At 43.4% G+C, this 14,481-nt stretch overlaps 1 protein-coding gene across 4 annotated transcripts in view; it reads right to left on the reverse strand.

Moving 5' to 3' along the window:
• Positions 1–405: 405 nt before the first annotated feature.
• The window catches only part of LOC121275431 (nuclear body protein SP140-like protein), an 86,247-nt gene continuing 72,171 nt past the window's right edge, over positions 406–14,481 (reverse strand). For 3 of the 4 annotated variants that reach the window (XM_041183023.1, XM_041183020.1, XM_041183021.1), the window contains 7 exons: positions 11,472–11,614; positions 10,144–10,215; positions 9,559–9,677; positions 6,099–6,219; positions 5,217–5,291; positions 2,438–2,581; positions 406–636 (listed from right to left, as the gene is read on the reverse strand). In XM_041183023.1, coding sequence (XP_041038957.1) covers positions 526–636; positions 2,438–2,581; positions 5,217–5,291; positions 6,099–6,219; positions 9,559–9,677; positions 10,144–10,215; positions 11,472–11,614 — 785 coding nt within the window. In that variant the 3' untranslated portion in view covers positions 406–525. The remainder of the gene's footprint in view (positions 637–2,437; positions 2,582–5,216; positions 5,292–6,098; positions 6,220–9,558; positions 9,678–10,143; positions 10,216–11,471; positions 11,615–14,481) is intronic. The other variant, XM_041183022.1, reaches the window with a different exon arrangement.

The following is a 14,481-nucleotide window of genomic DNA, read 5'->3' on the forward strand; positions in this document are numbered from 1 at the left end:
TGACAATTTCAAAGAGCAGAGGAGTTATTCAATATTTATCCCTCAACCAACATCATTAAAACAGATGATCTGTTATCAATTCACTATTTACCAGAGCTTGCTGTGCACAAGTTGCCTGCTGCACTTCTCACTTTATAACAGTATCTTCGTTGTAAAGTGCTTTGGGATGCCTGAGGTTGTGAAAGGTGCTATATAAATGCAAGTCTTTCTTTGTTTGCATGGACATGTCTTACATTTGCATGCACATGTACATACAGAAATATACACACATACATACATGCTCATGCACACTAATACCTGTAATCCCAGCAGAATATGCAGAATAACCAAACATACATGCACACACACACACACAAGGCACACAAACAAACACTCCCATAAATAAAGTGTAAGCAAGTGGCAATATTGCATTAATTCACCAGCTTTCCATTTTATTAAAAGGTACAGAAAATATATGTATATTTGTGTATATTAAAAAGTGCAATTAAGATTCTCTGACACATTAATCCATTGTGGTTCTTGGGTTCAATCATCCATTTGTGGGATGTAAAGGTTGTTACTGATATCAAACACCTGCATCATAACCTCTTCAAATTCATCACTAAGTTTTCTTCCAATGGCTTCAAATTCATTATCCTAGTAGGAAGAGGAGAAACCATTGGTGAGCTGTCCAGACTATAATCCACATCAACTATAAAACAGTATTATATCTCTCTCTCCTCCCAGCAGCTGTCACATTCTCATCCCCTCCATCTCCTTTCCCACTCTCCGCTGAGATCCCCTTTTCTCCCTTAGCTCTTTCCTCCCTTAGCTCTTCTCACTCTTTGCACATCCCCTCTCATTCTCTCCTTGCCCCCAGCACTCGTCATTCTATGCTCACCACAGTGCTTCTCACTCTCTCCTCCTCCAGCACCCCCTCTCTCTCTCTCCCCCAAACCTGTCATGTTCTCGTCCCAGCGCCTCTCTAATTCTCCCCAAGAGACGCCCCACTCTCCTCATAGTCCTGGACATTCACCCACTCTCTCCCTCATGCTTGCTCTCTCCACCTCCAACCAGCTCCCCTTCTCCACCTCCCACAGCCCCCTGACCCACTCCACCTCCTCTCACCGCCCCCCAGCACACCGTTCTCCACCTAGCCCCCACTCTCTTTCCTCCCCCCACCTCCTCCTCTCCCTCTTTCCTCCCCATTCCACCTCCTCTCCTTCTTTCCTCCCGCCTTTCCCAACTCCTCTTTCCTCCCCCTCTCCTTCCTCCCCCTCCCTTTCCGCCCCCTCCCTTTCTGCCCCCTCTCCCTCTCTTCCTCCCCTTCCTCTTCCTCCCCTCCCCCTCTCTTCCCTCCCCCTCCCCCCTCTCTTCGCCCCCTCCCCCCTCTTTTCCCCTATCTCTCTTCCCCCCCTCTATTCCCTCCCCCTCCCCCTCTCTTCCCCCATCTCTCTTTCCTCCCCCACCCCCTCTCTTTCCTCTCCCTCTCTTCCCCCATCTCTCTTTCCTCCCCCTCTCTTTCCTCCCCCTCTCTCTCTTTCTTCCCCCCTCCTCCCCCACCCTCCCCTTCCTCTTCTTTCCCCTCTCTCTCTTTTCTCCCCCTCCCTTTCCTTTCCCTCCCCCTCTCTTTCCTCTTCCTCCACCTCTTTCCTCCCCCTCCCTTTCTTCTCTCCCCCTCCCCCTCTTTCCTCCCCCTCCCCCTCTCCTCCCTAATCCTCCTCTTTCTGACCCCCTCCTGCCTCTGTTCCTCCTATTCTCCATGTGCCTTTTTAGTAGTTTCCCATGCTCCTCTTCTACTTTTTCTTATACTTGGCTCTCTCACATTTACCCAATTACAGGCCAAGGATCCTCCAAATTAAAACTTTTAGAAATGGCCCACCTTCCACTCGTGGCAGCAGAATCTCAGAAACAGGCCCATTCCTTTTCCGATGATCACTATCCACACCTACTCACAATTGGCACTCCACCCACTAGAAGGATGAACCAGTAAAATTTGGGAAATGACTGGTACTTGTCTTGTATACCTTAAAACGGGACTTCAGTTTGGGCCTTTCCCCAGGTTTTACAGGTTTTACCCTCTGGGCTTCACCTCAATCCCACCCCACTTATATTGACTTGCATTGTTGCAACCGGCTGCCAGTCTATACAATGACCACCAATCAATTTATTATCGTCAGAGTCTACCATATTCTGCCCTTGTCAAAACAATGTTCCAAAAATGGCCTGTGCAGCATACAGTGAAGTAACAGTGACAAGGTAGGAACCCCAAATAGTTAGTTTCTTAAATGCAAGAAAGGGAGAAAGAAGGAAGTGAAGCAAATACTGTTCCAAAATTTCCACAGGGGATCTTTATAACACAGGATGGAGCTGTAATTAATTTGCAACTCTCTTTAGGGGCCACCATAACTGCAATGATAAGTCCCTGCTGGCAAAATCATGCTGCTTTCTATATTACCTGGTTGAATCTGGCACAGTTATGGAAGATTAACCTCATGTCATCAATAAAACCGCCCACATTCTGGTATTCGTTCTTGGCCAGCTTCTCCTTCACCCTGCAGAGCCACATGGGATCTTCAATTATATCAGCGTACCCTGCAACCTGTGAAAGTGCAGACCAAGAATAAGCAAGACTGTCCAAAAGTGTCAGCATAAAAGAGCTCAGTCACTGATTACTACTGTATATGCAAGACTCTACGTCAAGATTGAATAGACCACGTGAAACCTGCTAGAGTAAAGAGAACAAGCAGGCTATATGAACCCTCCAAGTGCATTTGAAAAATCACAGATTTTAAAATTAAAATGGAACGAGTATTTCACCCACTCCAATTTAGCACCCAACCCTGTTTCAGCTGAGATGGTGGGGAGGGTGTGGTGGGCAGGGTTGGTCAGAGAAGATAAAATCCCTGTGAACATACAGGACTGTAAGGAAATGTGAAATCATCATAGACTGGCAATGGCAAGACTATACATTAAACAGCAAGATCATTGACTGAATGACCAGAACTGTATATGAAAATGTAAGAATTCAGACAATGAAAAAGGACTGTGCCTAAAACTTCTAAGAGCAGAGGGCAAGGATAACTGTACCTGGAACACTATTGGGAAAATTATTGGGAATGATGAGGACTGTATCAGAAATTATATCAGTGCTTATAGGGAATGAGTAACTTTATGTGAAACAGTACAGCCATTGGATGGGAAGAGCAGCACTGTGGGTTGAATTTTTGGGCCTCACTGAGGCCAAGAACAAAGGCAGACAGGACTTGAAAATACTGGTACTGGCCGTTTCATATTCTGGCCATTTTAGCCAAGACAGGCTCAGAGCTGGTAGGGCTACCCGCCCCTAATGAGGCAGGTAACCAATTAGGCTCATTAAGAGCCTTGTTAAACACACTGATGAGGACTGTCTGGGATTTTCCAGTCGGACTCCAGTTTCTTAACGCAATGGGGGACAGTTTAACTTCCTGGAGGTGGGCACCCAGCAGCTGCTAGGCTGGGATGCCAGTACTCCAGGCAGGCTTACATGGCCTCCCGGGGTGTGGGTACAGCCAAAGGTCACCCTGTATGGGATTTCCCCCTGACAGTGGTGACCTGTGGCCTCTATCTGTTTTTTATTTAAAATTTTTTAAATGTTCAGTAAGAGGGCACCTCGATGTTGAAGCACCCCCTTACTCACCAACCACTGGAGCTTTGCTTGTCTCAAGCCGGAAGGCCTCTGACTGACCCTTCAGCTCCGGGAGTTCACCCGCTGCCCTTAATTGGACGTGGAAGCTGTCTCCATGCCAATTAAGGAAGAGCTTCCATGAAAGTTTCAAAAGAGCGACTGCTTCCCCTGGGGGCTGGTTCGGGACCTAGAAACAGCTGTGTCTCCTGTCCCACCCCCCCCGCCACCGGGAGGGAAAATCCTGCCCTGTGTGCACACCATTGTAAAAGCGTTGACTGGAAATCAGGATGATTCCAGTAAGGAAGAATTTAAGCCCTAAGGAAAGATTAGGGAATGTAGGGGTTTGTATTGTTGGAAAGGAGACTTGTGAATTGATCAAATTAAGGTTTTCAAGATTATGAAGAGCTTTGCTAACACTGATCAACTGCTGCCTGTGTAGAACACTTTTGAACTAGGTTCTCTCATTCACGAACAAGTTCCATTTCTATAGCACAGCCAACAGGGTGGGTTCTGAATAGGAGAGAAGCGGAAGTGGGACCAGTAGAGGGCAAAAGCACAGGAAGGGAGGGAACAAGGTGGATGGGCTGTGGGATGGGGCTGTACAGGACTCTAATGCACACTAAACGCATGTACTAGTTCATGTGTAGCATTCCAATACAATCTTGCTAAACATAGATGATTTAATACACATTTACTAAATGTGAAGATAAGGCACCCATGTGAACTCTGACGTGTTACATGTGTCCACACATACACACCTTATGCTTGCTCCAGTTCTAACACAATTATGCCAAAATCCTGCCAAACCTCACAAACAGCAAAATCGTGACTGAGGGATATGCTTTTGAATGGCACTCAATTAGATAGGTTCCAGCCATGCAAAGGCAGCATTGGTTTGAGCAGTTACTCTACAGCAAATTGTTCTCACTAGTGCATGCACTTCTACCAGGGTACTGGTGTGGATCACAAAAGCTGATTTCTAAGGCCAATTGTGCCAATTCGTCATTGTCTGAATTGAAACCAGCCAACCCCATACAGATCCATAGACGATCCTAGTCTGTACAGTTCAGTTATCCAGTGAATAAATTCACAAAGGTGTCAGTAAGTGCACTCCGTGAGAAACCAACCCCAACAATTACTTGCTGTATCCTCCACCATAGCATTCCAATCCATCAGAATTCCTTACTGATGCTTCAGTGTTAAATTTGCCAGAGTATATCAGCCTCAGCTTTCAAAGATCATTTCTCCCAGGGGGAGGAGGGGAAAGGGAGAAGAAAACATGGATAAGCGAACGTTACTCACAAAGCTTGGTTAAGTGAAACCGCAAACAAGGAAGTCACGAAAGGCGGGACTTTACTGAGGAGCGTGCACTAGTTCTAACACGTATTTACTGCACCCGATAGATCTAACCCTCATTTAGCTCATCCTTATTCTCACCATGTTTAGCATGCATGCTGACTCTCATATACTGAGCACTTCTGCTGGTTACAACAGCCATTCCCATCCTCACACTTAACATAACTAAACACAAGTGGACTGCAAATGTTGGTGACTCAAGCCAAATACTTACAATGTCACAGGGGTTTTTGTCAAACACCACACATTCTGTCTTACAAGACAGATGGAGTAAAATATATTCACATTTCTGAAATTAAAAACACTTAGTTAAATATAAATAATAAATGAGAACACACAGGTTAGTGCTTACTTACTTCTCTTTAATATGTAACTCAGTATTGAGACAACCTAAACACTATCTCTGGACTGCGACAACATCAGTGGCTATTTGGCCATAGGAAGAATCACAGTCGAATGCAACCCTGTCCTTACCCAGCACGTTTACATGCCCAATATTGAGCAAGAGTTTCTGTAAAGTGATCGGGAAGAAAAATCTGGAATGATTTTTCTCCCCCTGAACATCAGGGCACTGAAGCCAACTTCTCTCATGGGTACGTAGGCTAGGATCAGCTACCTCAAACAAATGTCGGGTCATCAGGGTCTTTGTGGTTCAGTACGCTGGTTGGGGCATTAACCAAGGTTAAACTATTCCCCTTACTGAGGTTTAATAAACAAATTCAAAGGATGGCCTTTATGCACATACCCAAGGGCAAAAAAGGCTGGTTTCATGCATGCAATTTATAAAAGTACACCTTGAACCTTCCAACCAATTGGATAACAAAACTAGGAGAGGGAATCAATAGATCAAAGCACGACATGAAAAATCAAGAGGACTAATGATATTTGAACAGATACCTTGTTGGGGCTGGAATGTGCCGAGTGAAAAATTAACCTTCTCACCATAACCCTGAGTGGAGAAGACATTCACACTCTTCGTCATTTGGTTCACTATTCACGGTATGAATAATTAATCTTCATACTATTCCTTCATAGGTTCCACAGGCTTGCTGAATGTACATTATAGAGATGGGATTAGATGTTATCACAGACTTACCAGAATGTACTTTGGTGTCATGGTTGATTGATATACACCAAATTCACTGTTGGAGACATTTGCCCTTGTTTTATTTGCTGACAGTTTGTCCATTTTGCAGAAAGTGCAGACCAAACTCTCACTGGAATTAATTAACAACATTGAAATTTTTAACTGAAATCTTTCGGTTAGATACAGGTCAGTAGGAAACATCATGGGCAAGAAGAAGTCCTCTGCTCAAAGCCCATCTCTCCATTACACTAACTAACCCTCCCACTACACTCCTCACACTAACTTACCAATCAAAATCCATCTCTTCCACACATAACTCACCCATCACTCAAGTACCCTAGCTTCCCCATTAATGTTGTTGCAATTTCAGGTCTTCAATAAATATTCTCAGAATATCTAATGCCTCCTAGGACCTACAAAATATCATTATTGCTCAATATTTTGTTAAATGTTAGTGTGACCTGGGCCATATGATGACTATGGTGATCTTTCTAGGTCCTATCTTTTAAAAGTGTTCTGAACAATGTATAATTTTAAGTTGAATTTCAAAAATAGTTTATTTCACTTGGGTTTTCTTTATGAACCTTAGTGCCTGGGAATCTGGAGACTTGTGACTCAAAGGTTTCAGGTATTTTTGGTTTGTTTGTATGTATGCATTTTTAATGAAGTTTTACAACCCCTGAAGTTAAAAGATGGGTTAAATGGAGTTGAAAGTTCAGTGGGAAAAAAGAAAACACAAAGTAGAAAAGATTCACTGTTGCCTAGTAACAATGATCCAGTGACACAGACACCGAAAAAGACAGGAGTTGAAAGAAAAAGTGCTCAGTGTGGGTCAGAGAGAGAAGATGGAGATTTTTAAGCTCACTGAGAATAAAACTATGAGGCTAGTGGAACAGTAGTTAACTGAATAATCAGTTGTAGGACTCAGTGAAATGGCTAGTTTAACAAAGATGCAACTGGGAGACTGAGTTTAGGGAACTCATTTGTTTGCTCTGCAGTTGAAGATACAGTGAGTTTAGAGTGTGGTTTTTGGTGTCTCAGGGAGAGATACAAGTTGGGTGAGAAGCATCAAGTGAATGCTCAGGAATTCGCCAGAAGAAAAACATTTGCAACTGTACTAATCCCAAGTGAGAAGCCTATGTGTCAAGCTAGTGGTAACGCTTCACTGGTTTGTGTGTCTGTAAAAATATTGCTGGGGTAAAGGAATAGTGGGAATTTGAATTGTTTTCTTGTATTTGTATTGAGACCTTTCCAACCTTTATGTTTGGTGTAATATAGTTCACTTTTCTTGTTTTAATAAATATCTTATTCTTTGTATTTGAAGTTCTTCAGCAGACCTCTGTGAATATGTTCAGTAATTTTCCTCCATGATTTCTAAAGAAAAAAGGTTAGGATCTATCAAGCCAGGTTTTATTCTGGGATCTGAATTCTCCAGTATTAACAGCAGCTGAGATCGTGACATAAGGCAGACTGAAAATACACCAATGAGAAAAGGGCAATTGTAACTAAACAAACTGGTTTATTTTACATGGAGAAACAGAGCACTGTTTCTACAATGAGACATACCTATTTTCTATTGCTCCTCAGAACATTAAAAATAATAAATTAAGCCAAATTTGCACTTTGCAAAAGCCAACTCCCCTTTTTAGCCACAACATGCTACGCTCACATTAGTAGTCAGCCTCAATTTTCCGCCCTGCAACTGCAGGTTTTACTTAACTTGTAACTGTGCGCAAGGGATCAAGCAGGCTATATGGGCTGTGCTGTAAAGATGCGCACAAGTTTAAGACAGGTCCACCCAGAGCAGACCCTGCCTGGCAAATGATGGAGAAAAGAGTCTTCCAACAAAACAAATAAAGCATGAAGCTGGTTCTCAGCTAAAAGTCGTAAAACATGCAAACTCATCAAATAACTATGCTGCAGCAAGGGAATTCGGTTTTGGTGACAAAATGGTGTGAGAATGGAAGGAGGAGGAATCTGCCCTGAAGTAGATGCCCATGACCAACTGTGCCAAGAGAACAAGGACTAGCAACTGGCCCAGGATGGGTCCTCAAAAATCATCAGAATGGCTTCATCATCACCAGAAATGCAAAGCATATTAAAAAAAACACTCAAGTGGGAAAAACCCAACCTGAATGTAGCAAAGAATTCAGAGCAACAGCCTGTTGGTACTGTCACTTTATGGAATGTGTTGTGGCCGAGGACCAAGATCTAGCAGGCAGACTACCAAAAGACATTGATGTCAAAATTACCAGTTTCCAGCAGTTCATCATCAGACAGCAACCAAAGCATGAGTACCCATTATGCCACATCAGCAACATGGATGAAATGCCCATGAATTTTGATCTGTCTAGAAACCAAACTGTGGAGTGTAAAGGTTTGAAAACAATTCTCGTGAAAACCACGGGACATGTGAAGACAAGATTGGCAGTGCTACTAGCCTGCTTGGCTGACAGAACGAAATTAAAGCCTATGGTAATTTTGAAACATAAATCCATGTCTAAAATCAAGTTCCTTGCAGGGGTTTTTGTGCAAGTTGGAGAGATGACGAAGGAGTGAAGTTTCTGGATCAATAACGTGTGAGATATTGTCCTACGTAATGTAAAGAATGCAGCTTATTGGTGTGGGACATGTTCATATCTCGTATAACCAATGAGATCAAGAGGCACCTGCAAAGAAATAACACCCACATTGCAGTTATACCAGGGGGTCTAATGTGTATATTTCAATATTTGGGTGTGGGCCTCAACAAGCCATTGAAGAATCATATTTGCGCCAGAAAGAATAAATGGTGGCTGACGGAGAAAAACCCTCACAAAGAGTGGAAATATGCACACTGTCCACTTTGATGTTTTGTGTAGTTTTGTCATCAAATCAAGGGATGCTTTTCATGCACCAACTGTAATCAGATTGTTCAAAAATTGCAGAATAGCCAATTTAATAGATGGAGAGGAAGATGATTGGTTGTGGAGGGATGATTCTGAAAACAGAAGCACCAAATCTGATCCAGAGTGGGATCCTTACATTGATGCGATAACCAAGTGACTCAATGAATTTGATGAACTCTTTGTTTCTGATTTCAAAGACAATGAATTTGATGGATTTTAAAATGCTTTCATTGTGGTTAAATATATCTTTGTACAATTAATTTATTCAATAAACCGTGCCACATTAATTTAATATGAATTACTGGTGTTATTTTTTTTCTCACATTTCAAAATGGCCATCCACATCGGTGGGTCACATTTTGCTCTCATGTATAACTCGACCCCTGTTTTTGGAGATTTCAAAAGTTGACTTCAAAAGTGCTCACACGGTGCTAAGTCTGAATCTAAAGATTTCTTTCTTCTATGATTGTATAAAGACCCATTTCCATGTTGTAACACTGATTCTCTCAATGTTCTGTCCTGGCATTCTAGTACCCTAGCTCTCTGATCATGATACAATAAGTTGAAGACAAAATACAAACCTTAAGTTTGGGCTGAGCGAGGGAACGTGGCAGAGGTAGTGATAAGCCCTGGGGCATTCATCACAGCAGATCAGGTCCCCTCCATCGTCACACACTGTACACTCATCGTCATTCTCCTGCTAATGTAAAATAGCAAGTTATTCACAGAGCACCAAGCACTGAGTGACACACCGTCCAATATACACAACACACGTAACTTGGTAACACAATGAAACCAAGAGGCAAACACACAGATACATTTCTGCTCTATGTCTCCCTCTATCTGTCACTATCACTGCCTGTCTCTCCAGCTGCGTGCATCTCTATCTTTCCTCATCTTCTTGTCTGTTTCTCTTTATGAATTTTATGATCTGTCAACCTCCCTCCCTCTTTCTCTCTCTCATTTGGTCTCACTCTATCTCTGCCTGTTTATCACTATCTGCCTATCTCTCGGTCTCTGTTTAACTGTAATTGTACTGGGATCAGTCTGGTCCATAACTGTGCTGGGATCAGGCTGCTCTGGAAATAACAATGGGGTCAGTTTGTATCATAAGAATACTCATGTGAATCTGCTCAGTTAAGAGTGACATTTTGGGATCTATTTACCTGAGAGTCAAAATCTGGAGATGTGCACTTTTCACACAAGCAGTCAGGCTTGTGAAGCTTCAAGTAGCCTCTCTGGAAAAATACAATATAAAGAAAGAATCAATAGCAATAGACTTGGGAATAAAAATGAAATCATATTAAATTATATATACCAGGGTTCCAAACCTGTGGACATATTCTAGGATGTGGCAGTATGGCAGAGTACAGAAAACCATGGCACAGGAGTGAGACAGGGGACAGAATGCATCTGACAGTGGAACAAAGTCATGGGATGGTGTGAGCGTAATGCAGAATCTATGAATGGCATAGAGCAAAAGTGGACAAAATGACTGAGACTGGCGGAATGTGTTAGGGCAGAGTGAGTGTGACAGGAATTCTGTGTTGATAACGTATGTGGTGGTATCAAAATTATGAAGATGGAAATGGGATGGGAGGCAATGGGGGAGCCCATGTTCAGTAACACAGACTGCAGGCTATGGGAGGGGTAGTTACATTGCCCAGCAGCATGTGAAAAATTAGATTAATACACAATTTTAACTATAAGTTTATTTAAATGCTCAAAACTGCTGGCTCAGAAACTTGCTATTTAATATTTTATAGTTAAATTCTGGCTCTTTTCGTGCAACTATCTCTGTTCATTTCCATTTAGCGTGCAAGACACTGGTGTGGGAATTTGTCTGGCCCATTTTTGGGAGGCTGGTTCAAAATTGGGGTTTGGACATCTGTAATGGGTGGCTGTTTATGACTTAAAGACAGGAGCTCGAAGGGTGACTCTGAAATGGTGGGAGGTGTCGTGGACAGTAAGGGACGATCATGATAGTGGAGTCAGGCGATTACTTTACATCTTTCTTTGACAGCTGTGCTCAAGAATCCTGAGCAAGTCAGGCCTGCTCTGTTTATCGAATCAAGTATCTTAGAGGGCTCCTTTAACAGAAATAAGGCCCCGAATAAACACATGCAGGGGACCATTGGCCTGTTTTAGGTGCCCAGCTGGAACGCCTGAAAAATGGGCCAAACAAATTTGGCAGTGGCCTGAACTCGTGTGCAGATTGGGCGTGGGGCAATCCAGTGCTAAATCCATCAGTGTCACTTCCATTTCACGCTTGCTAAAGGGTAAAACACAAACCAATTTTAATGCACTGAGCACCATCAGAGACTGCTCTCCAGTAACACCTTGCAAAGCCCTGTAAGTGGATTTCTCTATTGCTGGTAACCTGAAATATTAAAATGTGAGCATTGGAAATGTGCCTGATGCTAAAGATATAGGTTTAAAAATCACAATTAAATGTACGTCACCTCACCCAGATATTGGATTTGGTGGAACAGACCTGGATCAGTTTGCCCAAAGTCTCTGATTTACAGCGGATATTTCTCTTCCAATATCGAATATCTTTTCTGACATCACTCATTTTTTCAAACTCCGATGGAGTCAGCCATTTAGTCTCTGTTCGAATGCATTTTCCATTAATTCCTTAAAGACAGAAAATGGAAAGAATGTGGTACATATATCTGTTGGAACTGCAGAGAAATCTCCAACAACTGGGACAAATGGCATGCATCACATGCAGAGAAGGCGGGCACATCTTGAACATTACAAGAGGAAAAACAACAGTGTACAGTAGAGCCATCACATGGTAAGTGAGCTTAGGTGTGTAGGGAATGGGGAAGTAGAAGGTCTGAAAGCTGGGGATCAGGTAAGGTAGAGGAAGGTCAATCTCTATTGGCAACTAGGACATAAGAAGATAAGAAAAAGGCGGAGTCCACAGCACCCCTCGACCCTGCTCTGCCATTTAATAAGATTATGACTAAACTTATAAATTAACTCCATCTTCCTGCCCTACTCCCATGACTTTTTAATGTTCAAATGTCTGTTGATTTCATGGTGGAATATATCCAATGATTGAGCGTCAGATGCCCTCTGGAGCAATGTTCCCTCATAGCTGTTTGCATACACAGCAATCTGAAAGTTTCCACACAGGCCGTGCACAAGTTTGTCCCTTTAAATTACTACATATTCAAGGCAGCACAAAAAATATTTAAAGGGGCTGAACAGTTAAACAAATTGCATACGCATGAAAAAAAAAATGATAGGGTACTCTGCTCTCGGGGGTGGTGAGTTGGGGGCGGGGCCAATTCCAAAGATTCACAACCCTTTGAGTGAAGAAATATCTCATCTCAGTCCTAATTGGCTGAACCCTTGTCCTGGGAGTATAAACCCCCAGTTCTAAAGCCTCCAGTCAGGGGTTAACAGCTTTTCAGCATCTGATCTGTCAAGCTCTCTAATAGCTTTATACATTTCAAAGGTATCTATAATGAGACTCCAGAGAATATAGTCCCATTCTAATCAATCGCTCCTCAAAGGACAGGTCTCTTATCCCACGAATCAATCTAATGAACATTCATTACTTCCCCTCAAAAACAAAGGATAGGGGAAAAGAATCAGGGAGGGTAGATAACAGGGGTGTCCACAGGCCATTTAAGTGTCCTGGAAAAAGAAATCTCACTGAGACCAGGGCTGTACAAGGGCAGCACATTTCGGGTTTGGTGCTTCTGTCAAGATCCAAGACAGGGGACACGCAGGAAGAATCTTGTTGGATTGAATTGAACAATATGGAAGGATTCATGCCCACTAAAGACCACTAAACAGTGCAGGTGGAGGTTGAAATTCACAAACTAGAGAGCTGGGAGTCAACAACAGTCATGAGATTTTAATGATTCTAAAATAACCTGGGTGAGAAGCTATTTTTAACGAAAAAGGACAGAATTTTCCACATAGATAAAAACAAAAAAACTGCGGATGCTGGAAATCCAAAACAAAAACAGAATTACCTGGAAAAACTCAGCAGGTCTGGCAGCATCGGCGGAGAAGAAAAGAGTTGACGTTTCGAGTCCTCATGACCCTTCGACAGAACTTGAGTTCGAGTCCAGGAAAGAGCTGAAATATAAGCTGGTTTAAGGTGTGTGTGTGGGGGGCGGAGAGATAGAGAGACAGAGAGGTGGAGGGGGTTGGTGTGGTTGTAGCGACAAACAAGCAGTGATAGAAGCAGATCATCAAAAGATGTCAACAACAATAGTACAATAGAACACATAGGTGTTAAAGTTAAAGTTGGTGATATTATCTAAACGAATGTGCTAATTAAGAATGGATGGTAGGGCACTCAAGGTATAGCTCTAGTGGGTTTTTTTTTATTTTATATAATGGAAATAGGTGGGAAAAGGAAAATCTTTATAATTTATTGGGGAAAAAAAAAGAAGGGGGAAACAGAAAGGGGGTGGGGATGTGGGAGGGGACTCACGACCTAAAGTTGTTGAATTCAATATTCAGTCCGGAAGGCTGTAAAGTCCCTAGTCAGAAGATGAGGTGTTGTTCCTCCAGTTTGCGTTGGGCTTCACTGGAACAATGCAGCAAGCCAAGGACAGACATGTGGGCAAGAGAGCAGGGTGGAGTGTTAAAATGGCAAGCGACAGGGAGGTTTGGGTCATTCTTGCGGACAGACCGCAGGTGTTCTGCAAAGCGGTCGCCCAGTTTACGTTTGGTCTCTCCAATGTAGAGGAGACCACATTGGGAGCAACGAATGCAGTAGACTAAGTTGGGGGAAATGCAAGTGAAATGCTGCTTCACTTGAAAGGAGTGTTTGGGTCCTTGGACGGTGAGGAGAGAGGAAGTGAAGGGGCAGGTGTTGCATCTTTTGCGTGGGCAAGGGGTTGTGCCATAGGAGGGGGTTGAGGAGTAGGGGGTGATGGAGGAGTGGACCAGGGTGTCCCGGAGGGAGCGATCCCTACGGAATGCCGATAAGGGGGGTGAAGGGAAGATGTGTTTGGTAGTGGCATCATGCTGGAGTTGGCGGAAATGGCGGAGGATGATCCTTTGAATGCGGAGGCTGGTGGGGTGATAAGTGAGGACAAGGGGGACCCTATCATGTTTCTGGGAGGGAGGAGAAGGAGTGAGGGCGGATGCGCGGGAGATGGGCCGGACACGGTTGAGGGCCCTGTCAACGACCGTGGGTGGAAAACCTCGGTTAAGGAAGAAGGAGGACATGTCAGAGGAACTGTTTTTGAATGTAGCATCATCGGAACAGATGCGACGGAGGCGAAGGAACTGAGAGAATGGGATGGAGTCCTTACAGGAAGTGGGGTGTGAGGAGCTGTAGTCGAGATAGCTGTGGGTGTCGGTGGGTTTGTAATGGATATTGGTGGACGGTCTATCACCAGAGATTGAGACAGAGAGGTCAAGGAAGGGAAGGGAAGTGTCAGAGATGGACCACGTGAAAATGATGGAGGGGTGGAGATTGGAAGCAAAATTAATAAATTTTTCCAAGTCCTGACGAGAGCATGAAG

The sequence above is a fragment of the Carcharodon carcharias genome, chromosome 2 (assembly GCF_017639515.1).
Source record: "Carcharodon carcharias isolate sCarCar2 chromosome 2, sCarCar2.pri, whole genome shotgun sequence".
NCBI lineage: Eukaryota > Metazoa > Chordata > Chondrichthyes > Lamniformes > Lamnidae > Carcharodon > Carcharodon carcharias.